The sequence below is a fragment of the Protopterus annectens genome, chromosome 11.part0 (assembly GCF_019279795.1).
Source record: "Protopterus annectens isolate FY-2018-M chromosome 11.part0, PAN1.0, whole genome shotgun sequence".
In the NCBI taxonomy this organism is placed as follows: domain Eukaryota; kingdom Metazoa; phylum Chordata; order Ceratodontiformes; family Protopteridae; genus Protopterus; species Protopterus annectens.
In genome coordinates, this window is record NC_056745.1 from 819928884 (window position 1) to 819941383 (window position 12500).

Genomic DNA, 12500 nt, shown 5'->3' on the forward strand with positions numbered 1-12500 from the left:
ACCACCACGCTGTTTTAGCTACTAAAGTCTCTTACTGGCTTCATTAAAGTCAATGAAAGAAAAGAAACTAGAGGAAATCTGGACAGCCTGATTTGCTGCCTAGTGGGAGTGGACCCAGGTAATCACATGAGAGATATGGCTAGGGCATTTTTTTTTCTTTTTATCTTTAGAATGCATAATCTCTCTCCTAAGAAAAGAGCTCTGTCTTGCATTTTTAATAGATAGCTTTATATATTCTACATACAAAAAGGTTAAAGGAATGAAAATAAAATCTATTTTAAAAGTGCAGAAATTATAGTTCCAGCATTTATGAATGCAACAATGTCATTTATAATAGTAACAGTGTTAGCATGCATTAGAAAAATATAATATTAACAAGGGCTTACTCTTAGTTTACAAAGTGTGATGAGAAATGCATTCATCTTGTACAACACTGACTGTGGAGCCATCCATAGGAAAAAAAGGATGCTAAAATACCGTATGGAATTTTGCAATAAATCCAGGATAAAAATATATATCTTACTTGTGAGCTGCTTGAATTCAGTACTATCAGGGCTTGTGTTTGCTGTCAGATCTTCCAGGAAGTGTTTATATCTGAAAAAAATCAATGTAAAGTTAAACATTTTCATTTATAAAATGGACACTTGTCTACCAGCAGATGAGAAGCAGTAATTTACAGCTAGTAATAGACTTCATGGCCACATTCAGTTTGCCAACTGTGTGTGTGAGCGTATATATATATATATATATATATATATATATATATATATGAGGAGGGGGTGCTTGCACTTAACACAGACTACATAAAAACTGAACTGCTATGATTTTAAGATTTAGTTATATGTTACATTACTGCACTAAGCACGATTTTAACATATTTGGATGCATTTACGGCAGTGTAAATTAAAACTTATGTACTCACCATAACTAGGTATATCTGTGTTGTCCATTTTCATTCTTCCTCAACACATGGGTTTGGATCCAATTCTGGGATCTGACTTGGCCGCATACTCTTGACTTTGGATCCAACTCTTGAGCTCGTCCCTCTACTCATAATGCGTCGTTCCATTCCCAATAACTCAGATCGACTTTGTTGCCATAAAAACCCTATTGCGAGACAGAAGCAGGGACAGCCGAAAGAAAAAAGGGCTCAAACCCAGAACTATAGGTTCCAATTACTGTCTAACAAGCTTTCTCCAAAAGATATAAGGATTGGGGATGGATGTTGAGGAAGAACAAAAGTGGACAACACAGATACCTAGTTATGGTGAGTACATAAATTTTAAATATGATGGTGCCCTCTTCATTTTTCCTCTACACATGGGACTGAGTCCCCACCTACACTGATCTTGGGTCGTCCTCATGGAAGGATATTCCAAAGTACTGCAGAGCCAAAGACGGCCCTACTTCTGGATACAAGGTCTAATATGTAACACATAACAAAGGTATGAGCATTGGACCAAGGGTCAGCTTCACAATTATTAACAGATGTTCTTGACCAAAAGACAGATGAAGTAGCCAAAGATCTAATTGAGTGAGCTTTGGGTGTTTTAAGTATGGGAATGTCTTATTGAAAATAGATCCAAGAAATATAAATCAGTGATCCATTTTTCTAAAGTATTAAACCAACAAAATAAGTGCCTGGGTGACCTTTTCTCCAACAGTATATAAACAAGAAATTTTTCTCCAACAGGTTCTGAAGAAGTCAACTGTGGATTGACGAAAGCGCTGAACTTTTTGTTAATAAACTGCTGGAGAAAAAACATTTTGTTTTTCACTGTTGGGGAAAAATGTCTTGTTTATATACTGTTGGAGAAAAGATCACCCAGGTGCTTATTTTGTTGGTTTAATAGTTTTTCTTATAAGCACTACACCACCTTTTGGTTCATTTTTCTAAAGTAACTTTAGAAACTGCACAATCCAGTCAGTTTGGTGAAAAGGAAACCGATAACCGATATGACTTTCTTATTTGTTTTGTCCTGTGTAAATAAAAATGCAATTGTAAGTATATATTCTTCTTTGTTTGAAAAATTTGGAAAGAAACCGGGAAATGAATGGTTAATGTTTGATTCAGATGCTACTTTAGGTTAAAAAAAAAAAAAAGGGGTTTGTCCGTAAGCTAACCCTAACTTTATGGAAAATAATGTAAGAGGTTTTTGAAGAGCGAGCCTGGAGTTCAGAAATTCTCCTTGCAGAGGTAATAGCTACTAAGAACGGTTTTCCCCATGAAAGAAATTTTAGATCATTTTTTGCTGAAGGTTAAAAAGGTTCATAGATTAGTACTAGGCTAACTACCCCTGTGGGCCATTTTAAGCCTAGCCAATTAATTCATGTGAGAATCAAACCCTGCACCTTGTGTCTAAGGCAAATATCTTGACCATTAGCCAACCTCCTGAATTAGATCTTGTAGCACAACTGTCAAATCCCAGGGAGGTGAAGGATCCTTTACTGGTGATCTAAGGAGGGAAATGCCTTTTAGAAATGCTTTGCATAACTTGGAAGAAGCAAATGAATAATTTTTATCACCAGTATGAAAACTGGAAGTGGCTGCTAACTACAGTTTAATTGTAGAAAAACTAGCTCTTTTCTTAACAAGATTAGCCAGAAATTCAAGTGGAGCAGAAAAAGGATCACGGTCATGCCCAAAGTGAAAAACTTTTCCCCTTGCTCATATAAATCTTCTTGGTAGAGTCTTTTTGTGAGGACAAAATTATGGAACGTACTGGGGAAGAAAACCTGGAAGTGGAGGAAACTATGCAATTAGTTTGAGGGAGTGAATATTGGGATGCATGATTCCTGAGGGGTGTGACAGGAGGACTGGAAATGGTTCCAAGATCCACAGAAGGTGAGGCCATAGAAACATATCTGTTGTGGCCAGGAGACAATGAGGATTGACTGAGCTCTTTAGCTTGTTTGCTTTCTGTAGAAATTTGGGAATCAAGGGAAGTGGGGGATAAGAGTAAAGGACACTAGAGGGCCAAATGTGGACTAGAGCATCTCTCTGTGATGACTCCTGAAGGGGGAAGGAAAGAGGTCGCAAGGTTGGCCCCAATGGCAAAAAATTTTTTGCTTCACAGAGACCACTCATGTGGCGTCAAAATGGATCTGCTTAATTTGTCCACTAGCACGTTGGTTTTCCCCAGTACCTGCATTCCAACTAGAAAGTAGTTTAAAGAGATTGGCCATTCCTACACTCTCATGGCCCCTCTGCAGAGGGGGTAAGATGGAGTTCCTCCTTGTTTGTTGAAATACCAGACAACAGACATGTTTGGCAGTCTGAATCACAATAGTCCTTGGAGGAAGAGCATGTTGAAAACCCTGCAACGCTAACAGGACTGCTCTCACCTCCAGTACACTGATATGCAGCTTGCCCTCTTGGGGGACCATGAGCCATAGACTGTCCTTCCCAGGAAATGCCTCCCCACCCCAGCTTGGAGGCATCCATAGTCACTGTGGTCGCTGTGGGCGGTAACACAAATAGCCAGCCCAGATAAATGTCTTTCAAGTGGACCCACCACTGGATGTGTCATTTGCTAATTGAAGTAAGTTTGATAGGACAGGATAGAGGTTGTCGAAGAATGGATCACTGAACAGCTAGAGTCTATTGAAGATCACATAAAATATTGTGCCAAGGGAAGCAACACAATGGCTGCTGCCATGGATCCTAGTGGTTGAAGAACTAACCTGGCTGAAGGAGATGGATGGCAGATAATCTGATGGACTTGAGACCTGAGCATGGATATGTGATGTATATGTAGTGATGACATTTGCTTTGTGGTGTTCAGATGTGCACCAATGAACTCCAGACTCTGAACTAGCAACACTTTTGATTTGGCATAATTTACTGTTATCCCCAGTGACTCTCAGATTTGTAGCAAATAGTCCCTGGACTGTAGGAGAAGATGCTTGGAGGGGGGCAGTGAGGAGTCAGTTGTCCAGATATGGAAACACCTGGAATCCTTCCTGTGTCAGGTGAACAGCCAACACTACCATGTATTTGGTAAACACCCTGAGGGCTGTGGTGAGTCCAAAGGGCAGGGCTCTGAATTCGTAATGGCTGGTTCCCAGCCAAAAGAATAAAATGTCTTCTGGATTGCCTGTCTATTTTGATGTGATAGTACGCATGCTAAAAATCTATGGAGCACATCCAATCATCCTTGCAAAGAAATGGCATAATGGAATCAACCATGACCATTTGGAACACTGACTTTATAACATATTGATTCAATCTGCTCAGATCCAGAATTTGTCTGAGGTCCCCTATCTTTTTGAGCACTGAAAAGAAAGGTGAGTAAGTTCTGAATGCTATTTGGTCTGGTGGGACCTTTTGGATGAATTGTTTGTCTAGCAGCCTTTGAATTTCTAGCACTGATGCTTTCCCTCTGACTGGGTGGAACATCATGAAGCTTCTTCCTTCTGCAAACAGGAAATTGGAAAAATGGAATGGAACAGCTTTTGAATATTATCCATAACATGCAGAAATATTCTGTTATATTTGCACAGACATCCAGGTGTAAGGATACTCATCCCCAGACTGCCTCCAGAGTTGGGCTGTCGGGCAGCACTTCAGAAGTGCTGGAAAGGTCTGTCCTGAAAAGCATCATGGAAACCCTGATTTTGTGGGCCTCCTTGTCCCTAGGGTGACGTATCCCATTGGAACCGTCTCCTCTGCCTCTGAAGTTGTCCCCTTGTGAGTCTTGGAAAGGTCCCCGAGATTTGTGGAACCACATTTTCTAGCAACCTCTCGGATTCCTGAAGAAGGTTTGTGAAGAGGTAGAAAACTTGATTCCCATGGCAGTCTCTTTCCTTCCTGTTCACTGTGGATAAGCGTTTCTTTTACAGCTGGACCAAGTAAGGATGGCCATCAAAGGATGCACTGATGAAGGGTATCTTAAAGGGGTCCGCAAAATTGTATAGCTGCATCCAGGCAAGTTTCCCTATGGCAATGCCTGAATCAGCAACTTGTGAGTTGCCTTCAGCTGTGTGCAAGATCAACCTCATTGAACCATTGGAAATTGACAATAGAGTGGCCAACTGAGAGGATATTCTTTTGAAGTCCTCTGCAGTCATGGAATATTTGATAAACTTTGGTAAAATATCTCTGAAACTTTGTAAAATGTGCCAGGTAATTAAGAGACCAAGTCGAAGGTGACAGAAGGAAAGACTTTCTTTCCAAATCTGTCCAGCAACCCGGAATCCCTGTTTGGTGGGTGGAAAGAAAAGCTCTGTTCTGCTAGCTCATTCATAGTGGCTGCTGCCACCACTATACCATCTACTGGGACTCCTTTGATACAGTGGGGTTTATCTTTGGGGGGGGGGTGAAAAATTTAACAGGTCTCTTTGGGATGGACTCAGTGGTATCCAGCTTCTTCCATGTCCGCTGGGAATCTAAATCAATGAGCTCATCCACCAGGGAGATAACCCAAGATGTACATATAGACCACAGCCAAATGCTTCCAAAAATAAAGATTTTGCTATAGAAATATTTTTCGGAATACCAACCACCTTTTAGCTTAACAATCTCTAATATGTCTAAAAAGGAGATATCATCCAGGGGTGATCTGGGGGACCCTTCTCCTTCACTGAAATAGGTATCCTCTGTGAGAGGTGCCAAAGGGAACTCTATATGCCTCTTCTTGCACGCGCTCTTCTGATGGACCACCTCACCTCTGTGGGATGTTTAGGGCAGGTATCAGAAGAGAGGGGAAGTTCCTCTACAGGAACCGTTTGGAAACGAGTTGGAACTGGCTGTTCCTGTGGAAAAGGCCTGATCAACTCAGATCTCAGAATCGATGAGGGGATGGGTTCTGGATCTGAAGAATGAGAATGGGTTTCTTTACAAAGAGGAAAATCTCTTTCTATGATCTCGAGGGCAAACAGACCCAGTGAAGCCACAGCTAATTGCACTGAAGCTGATGCTTCCATTACATGCAGATCATGACTCCTCTCGGATCCATACTTCGAAGATGGAACTGGACCTGAACTGTCAAGGGCTAAGGCTCTGAGACAGAGGGACAAATCTGATAACATGAGGCGATCTTGGCCCAAGGACTCAATGCTGACACTTTGGCTCTGGGACCCGTTCCAACATGAAGGCATTGGAGTGGGACTAGTCAGGGATGACATCAGAATTGAAGAAGAAATTATCCTTGGATCAGACTCTGGACCTCTTGGGTTTTCAGATCCTGGGGCTCTGAAATTGTGGGACAGTTCCAAGTCAGAGACAGGATAGTAGGAGATGCAGTTGGAAGGCTCGCTAATCCAATACGGGGACAGAGCTGGTATGACCCCCACCTGGATCTGAGCTCTGAGAAATTTTCAAATCATCTTATCCACATCCACTTTTAATAAACTTCTAGAGGACCTGGAAGATGTGGTGGATTGTAGCCTTGAATGCTTCTTTGAAGTTTGTAAGAATGGAGAATGCAGAGTAGAAGAAATTGATTTGATCAAATATTCTGGCATGGGAATTCCATGACAGGTGCTAGGCTTCAGATCCAAGGGTCTGCTATTTGAGGTAGGCACCATAGGATTAGCTAATATATGTATCAGATCCAAGGATTCTGGATCCAAAAACTGGATCTTTGGATCCAAGGATGTCTGATCTGAGATTTTTCAGGTCTTACTCAGTGGCTCCGATGAAGTCCTAGGGGGCTTTGGTGAGGAGCATTTTCTGTGCTCTGATGTAGCAGACTTAGAAGCTTTGTCAAGGGTTTGAGCCCCAAAAGATGAAGTCGTAGGAGCTAGTAGTACTCCTTTTAGGATTCATTCATTGCAATGGTCATCCAGAGGTCTTTGATTAAACATGGAGTAGATACTGCAGTTGGTATCCAAGCGGCTGGCTCCGTGACAATAAATGCACTCCTTGTGGGCGTCTGAGTTTGGAGTTTTATGCCCACAAGAAGGGAATTTCTTAAACCCTGTCAGTTTTCAGACATGAAAGGAGTGCAGGTAATGTTAACCAAAGGTAATACACTAAAAACTAGAAGAAAAATCTTTTTTTTTTTTTTTTTTTTGTAAAGGCAAGAAAGGAAAATGAAAGAAAGAAGAATTACCAGCGATGGTAATTAGGAAACAATACCCTGTTTAAACAGTAAAAGGGGAAAATACCAACTATGGTACTGAAGAGATACCGTAAATAGCAGAAAAGCCCAACGCTATCGCAAATGCTAAGAGGGAGGATAGAAAGGAAAGTACAGTCTTAGAAGAAATTGTTTGTATGTATATATATATATATATATATATATATATAGAGAGAGAGAGAGAGAGAGAGAGAGAGGGGGAGAGTAACTTACAAATAATTCACTAATTTCTTGCTCTAGAGATGAACCTGCATCTAACCATGATGTTGGCAAACAAGATCTGAGGTATTGGGGATGGACTGAGACATTATGTGTAGAGGGAGGAGCTCAAGAGTTGGATCCAAAGTCTAGAGTATGTGGCTGAGTTGAATCAGGGGATCAGATCCACACCCATGTGTTGAGGAAGAATGAAAAGGACATCAGTTTTTTAAGCTTTTAACAATAGCAAATCTTTCATAATCTGGATAAATAAAAGAACACCCTATAAACCATTTTCTAGACTGATTTATACAGTATTAACCAACTATGAGAAGTAGAAAGGAGACTCCAGTACAAACAGTAAAAAATAGAAAATGTTGGAATGATTTCAAGAAAATACTATGAAACAGCATTCCAAAGTATCTTCTAATTCATAAAACCTCAGTGGTTGGAAGAATATATATCTGCAATTAACACATTGAGAAATTCATAGTCAAAAAGGGTATTTTGCAAGGCAAACAAAAGTTTCAGTAGTTAAAGTTAATAAACTACATAAAAGCAAATTTAAGAAAAATAAGAAAAATTTGAAGTACATTATAGCAACTTAAGTGAAAACTAATGAAAAGCAATGTTAAATTAAGCATGAAGTCTTTTACTCAAGCAGACAATACAAAGGAATTCTCCTGTATAAAATGTTAAAACATTTATAAGGCAAAGAATAGCCAAATATATCAAGAAACAGACAGCAGAGCAAAATTCCTGAAACAAAGATTTGGTGACTACTGAATCAACATTTTTATCAACTCCCTCAATGATGGTATAATAAATCAGAAAGCCCCTGCATATTGCAACAGCACCGAATACTACACAACATTCCTCCATCTAGTTTGGCAAATTGAAGAATATAGACCATAAATTTGCAAAAATAAACCTGCCAGAGAGACTACTACTTCCTCAGTAAAAAAAATCAGTTTAGTGGGAATGTGGAACTACTCCACATAATCCATGCTGGGGGCTGCCGCCCCTGCACTTCCAGCTTAAATATAATCAGCTTAAATGTTTCTGTATTTGGAGTAAAGGGACTTAGCCTATCATAATGATCTTACAGAAGTGCAATTGCGCAACTTGCATCAAAGTTCATCAAAACTGCAACTGTTTACAGATACGACACTCATTCCCAAGAGGCAAACAGGTCAATCTAGTCTTCTACAACAAGTGCACCAAACATAACATCGGACTCCACAGCTATGATGGGATTGGAGGAACAGATAAAAGGGTCCACTCATTAATTTCTCTTGGAAAATGAATTTCTAGGAGGGTGATGTCCCTCTGTAAAGCTCCATGCCAGAAAAGCATCAATTCCAGCTACAGGAAAGATGACAGTGTACACCCTTGTTTGCTTAGATATCAGATGATGTGCAGACTGTCTGCTCAGATAAATTGTAACAGTATTTCCAAAGTCTTTGCAGTTATAAGGATGACACACAGTTCCAACTGGCTGGTGTGAACAGGCCTCTAGAGGGGGTGACCACAACCCTTGTATAAGAACTAAGATGGCCTCCTCAGCCCTCCTGTAAAGCATCTCTGCCAGGTTAAGCTGCAGGAATTGAATACCCACCAAAAGGTTGTTGAAACCTGCCCAACATTGCAGAGCCAGGCAACAGGTGATCTAAATCCAGGAAAAAGATCAGTAAGCACATTCTGACTGTGCAGCCGATGACATCATACAGTCCACTGCCATACCTACCTCATAAGAGCAAATGACACCAAGCAGCTTATGTCTCATCAGGCACAAAAAAGTCAGAACCAGTATCTTGTGCTGCATTCTCACCCAAGCCACCAAATCAACAATGTCCTGGGTACTCTCCAAGGCAAGAATGACTAGCACTGAACAGTGTCCAGTTTGTGTCTATGAAGGCCATCTACAGTGAGGGGTCAGATAAGACTTCTTTGTAGTCAAGTCCAAAAAATACCCAGAGAATCCCTACACTATGCTACCCACAGACAAATATTCAGTAAGGTCCTTATGTAAGGCATTGGACACTACATTTAATACCTCAGTAAATGTCCTGAATGCCGAAGAAAGCTTAAATAGCATCACTCTCTGCAGGAAGTGATGCCAACCAAAAATAAACTGGAAAAACACTTCTATAAAGACACCACCATATTTATGTGTCAAAGGCCAGGAGTATCACTGCTTGGAGTGTTACTAATCAGCACTAGCCATAATGGATATTCTGACTGAAGGTGCTGAAGTCTCGAATGGGGCAAACCCTTTCCTCCTCTGTGTGACCAGCAAAAGGTGGGAGAAGAACCCACATTGATGTTTCATATGACGGACAACCTCTATGCCCTTTTCAACATACTCTGACTTTTTCCAAAAGGTCCACCGAGGCAGACTGGACTATCAGCAGGGCTCATTCCTCATAAATAAGATCTAGGCCAGCTGCTCCTGTATGCCATTTTAAGCCTAGGCAATTTCCCTTTTGGTGCTTGAATTCACCTATCTCATTTGGTGATAGATTGTCTTTACGCATCCCTTGGTTGATAATTATATACAATTACTACACCTAGTGTGAATAACTGGGATTATACCATAGATAATTTGAGGGGACCCATGCATGGGATAAAGCATTTAAGATCGTCCTCTGTTAATTATAGTACAGGAACAGTCCAGGGGTAAATTCCGTTTCCCATCCATACATCCAAGTTGCTCTTGAATATGAACAGGGATGGGGTTTGTTTTACATGGATGGGGAGTCTGTTCCAGAGCAGCAGTATCCTCTGTGAGATATACTTGGCCCTCCAAACCATTCTGTTGATGTTGCAAAAGAGGTTTAGATCTCTAAACAGAATAATTCTGATGACAGTTAACCTGCTGATGTGCAGTAAATTCATCAGTATATAGTCAGAGAAGAGACAGGTCACCTCTTAGCAGTGTGTAGGATACTGAGTATAGTGACAGGGCTTTCAGTCTGTAGGATATGTTGTTTAGGCCCTGTATCTTTTTAGTAAGGTATCTTTGTGGTGTTCAATTTGTTGCATGTATATAGATTCTGTGAAGGACTTATAAGCTCCAGAATGTGGCCAAGCATTCTCACTTACAGAACCTATTGTTTTTTGGTGATGGCTCATGAAGTCCCCATACAAAATTTAGAATTGTTGCAGGTGGGTTAATCGAGTCATCTTCTTGGGAGACATGACTGGCACTGGAGGAGGCAGGTAAATGTGATGTTTGATTGCCATCCTATGGATGGTGAACAGGCTTTGTCCACTGTTGAGGTTGGCTAGGACTAACAGAGGAAAAGGAGGGAAGCAGAGAGGAGTGTCAAATAAATATCCAAAGTAATGAGCACCTGATTTGTCTTAAACAAGTCCACCAGGGCCTGACCAAACAGCACTTCTCTTTAAAGTTGTAGTTCATGATAGCATTCCTTGTTTCCTCTAAAGGGAGAACAATCTCAGTCACACCATTACGTCCAGGTACATACCTAAGCCTGCAGCCCTTTCAACAGTGTCAGCATATTCATAACTGCAGCATGCTGCATAGAATCTGAATGTGGGCCTCTGATCCCTGCATTAGAGATGTCCACAAGTTTTTTTGAGTGTCTTGTTAACAAGGTAGGACTGAAATGTAGAGGTGAGAACAACATTAAAGTGCTCTAAGCCCCAAAGTAAAGAGGATTAGACTATCTGCTAATTCAGGAGCAAACTGTTTCTGCTAGTGGAACCCAGTCTGGAACAGAAAGATTACAAAGGAGTTGACTAAGGATGCTGCAAGTAGAGGTTTGTTGTGTTTAACGCAATCCATTTTATGTGAACCTTGATAGTCAACATCCTGTTTAGTCTAAGAAGATAAGGTCCTGTGGTAATTACTATGGTTTATATTTGGGACCGAGATTCACTGTTAGCAGAAATGTATATTTTAACTGAAATATTGCTGTATTTTTGTGTGTAGGTATTAATGTTTTGATTTAAGTGTATTGATTTTACTTTGCTATAGCGAAAATAAATGTAAAAATAGTGTTAGACATGTGATGTTCAGGGGGCTGTTTTCTTTGTAATGGTGTCTGGTCTTCCCCATGTTTGTGTAGCTATGGAGTTAATATAATTAAGGGAGACTATCCTCCTACCATGGGATGCGCACAGATGAGGAGGGGGGGGGGTTAACCCCTGCAGAAATACTTTTCCATATTTGTATCTTTACTTTTGATTTAACTATTGTGATTATTTTAATTGTGGTTTCTATGAAATGGCATGAATCAGTTGGTTCAAGGATGCCTGGTAACAGACCTGACCAATTTGCCTAGACAGGGATTTACAGGGCATCTGCTATATATGCAGTAGCAGCATCAGGATGCTTGACAGCTGCCACAATATCACCTTTGATGGCCAACTTCATGTATGGAATTCTACCCTACTACGAAGATACTCATTTAGATGTTACTTTGAAGGAACACTGTAAACCCAAATTCAGAAGTTACTTTGAAGGAACACTGTAAACCCAAATTCTGTCAGTAACAGACTTAACAAACCTCAACATCTGTCTAAAGAAGGTGGACTTTAGTGGAGAGCTGGAAGGGATGCCTCACTGTCTTTCACTGTCTCACAGACAAAGGCCTGGCTTCTGGGCTTTTCATCTCTTCAAATAAGGCTGACAGGAAAGAATATCCATGCTCCTTCATAAGCTTTAGCTGTAAGCTTACACATGGTCTTGAGTAGGGGAAGTGTGCAACCATCAGGTGTCAAATGTCTGGTGATGCTGAATATGACCATGAGTTTGAGCCAAAAGATGTATTATATGAGCTGAGCCTTAATGGGTCCAGCAATGGCATCAGGCTGTATGCCTTAAGAATAAATTCTATACCTCATAAATCAAACTCCACCAGACATCAACCTGGACCTACAAACCATCAGGGAATACTCTAAAAGGGAAGACCTTGGCCTCATGTGGCAACTCTGAAAGCAACTGCCCAGTATTAGTCTGGTTGGACTCATGCTCTGGCTGATCAACCAGAGGCTGAGAGGTGCCTACATCCCAGAACATACCTCTGGGGTAGGAGCGGCTGCTATGCCTCTTTTGGACCCCTCATTGCCAACCCATGCAGACAGCTGGTACATGATCAAGTCTACGCTACTCAGGAAGGAGTGCAGCACTTGTTAGTCTTGACGAGTAAAAACTGTAGATGCATATTTAGGCATCAAACACTACTATTTTCT

At 40.8% G+C, this 12500-nt stretch overlaps 1 protein-coding gene across 1 annotated transcript in view; it reads right to left on the minus strand.

Moving 5' to 3' along the window:
• ARHGEF39 (Rho guanine nucleotide exchange factor 39) overlaps positions 1-12500 on the minus strand; it is a 1319667-nt gene that overhangs the window by 717309 nt on the left and 589858 nt on the right. The window contains exon 5 of the mRNA XM_044088228.1: positions 524-594. Within this exon, the coding sequence (XP_043944163.1) occupies positions 524-594 (71 nt within the window). The remainder of the gene's footprint in view (positions 1-523; positions 595-12500) is intronic.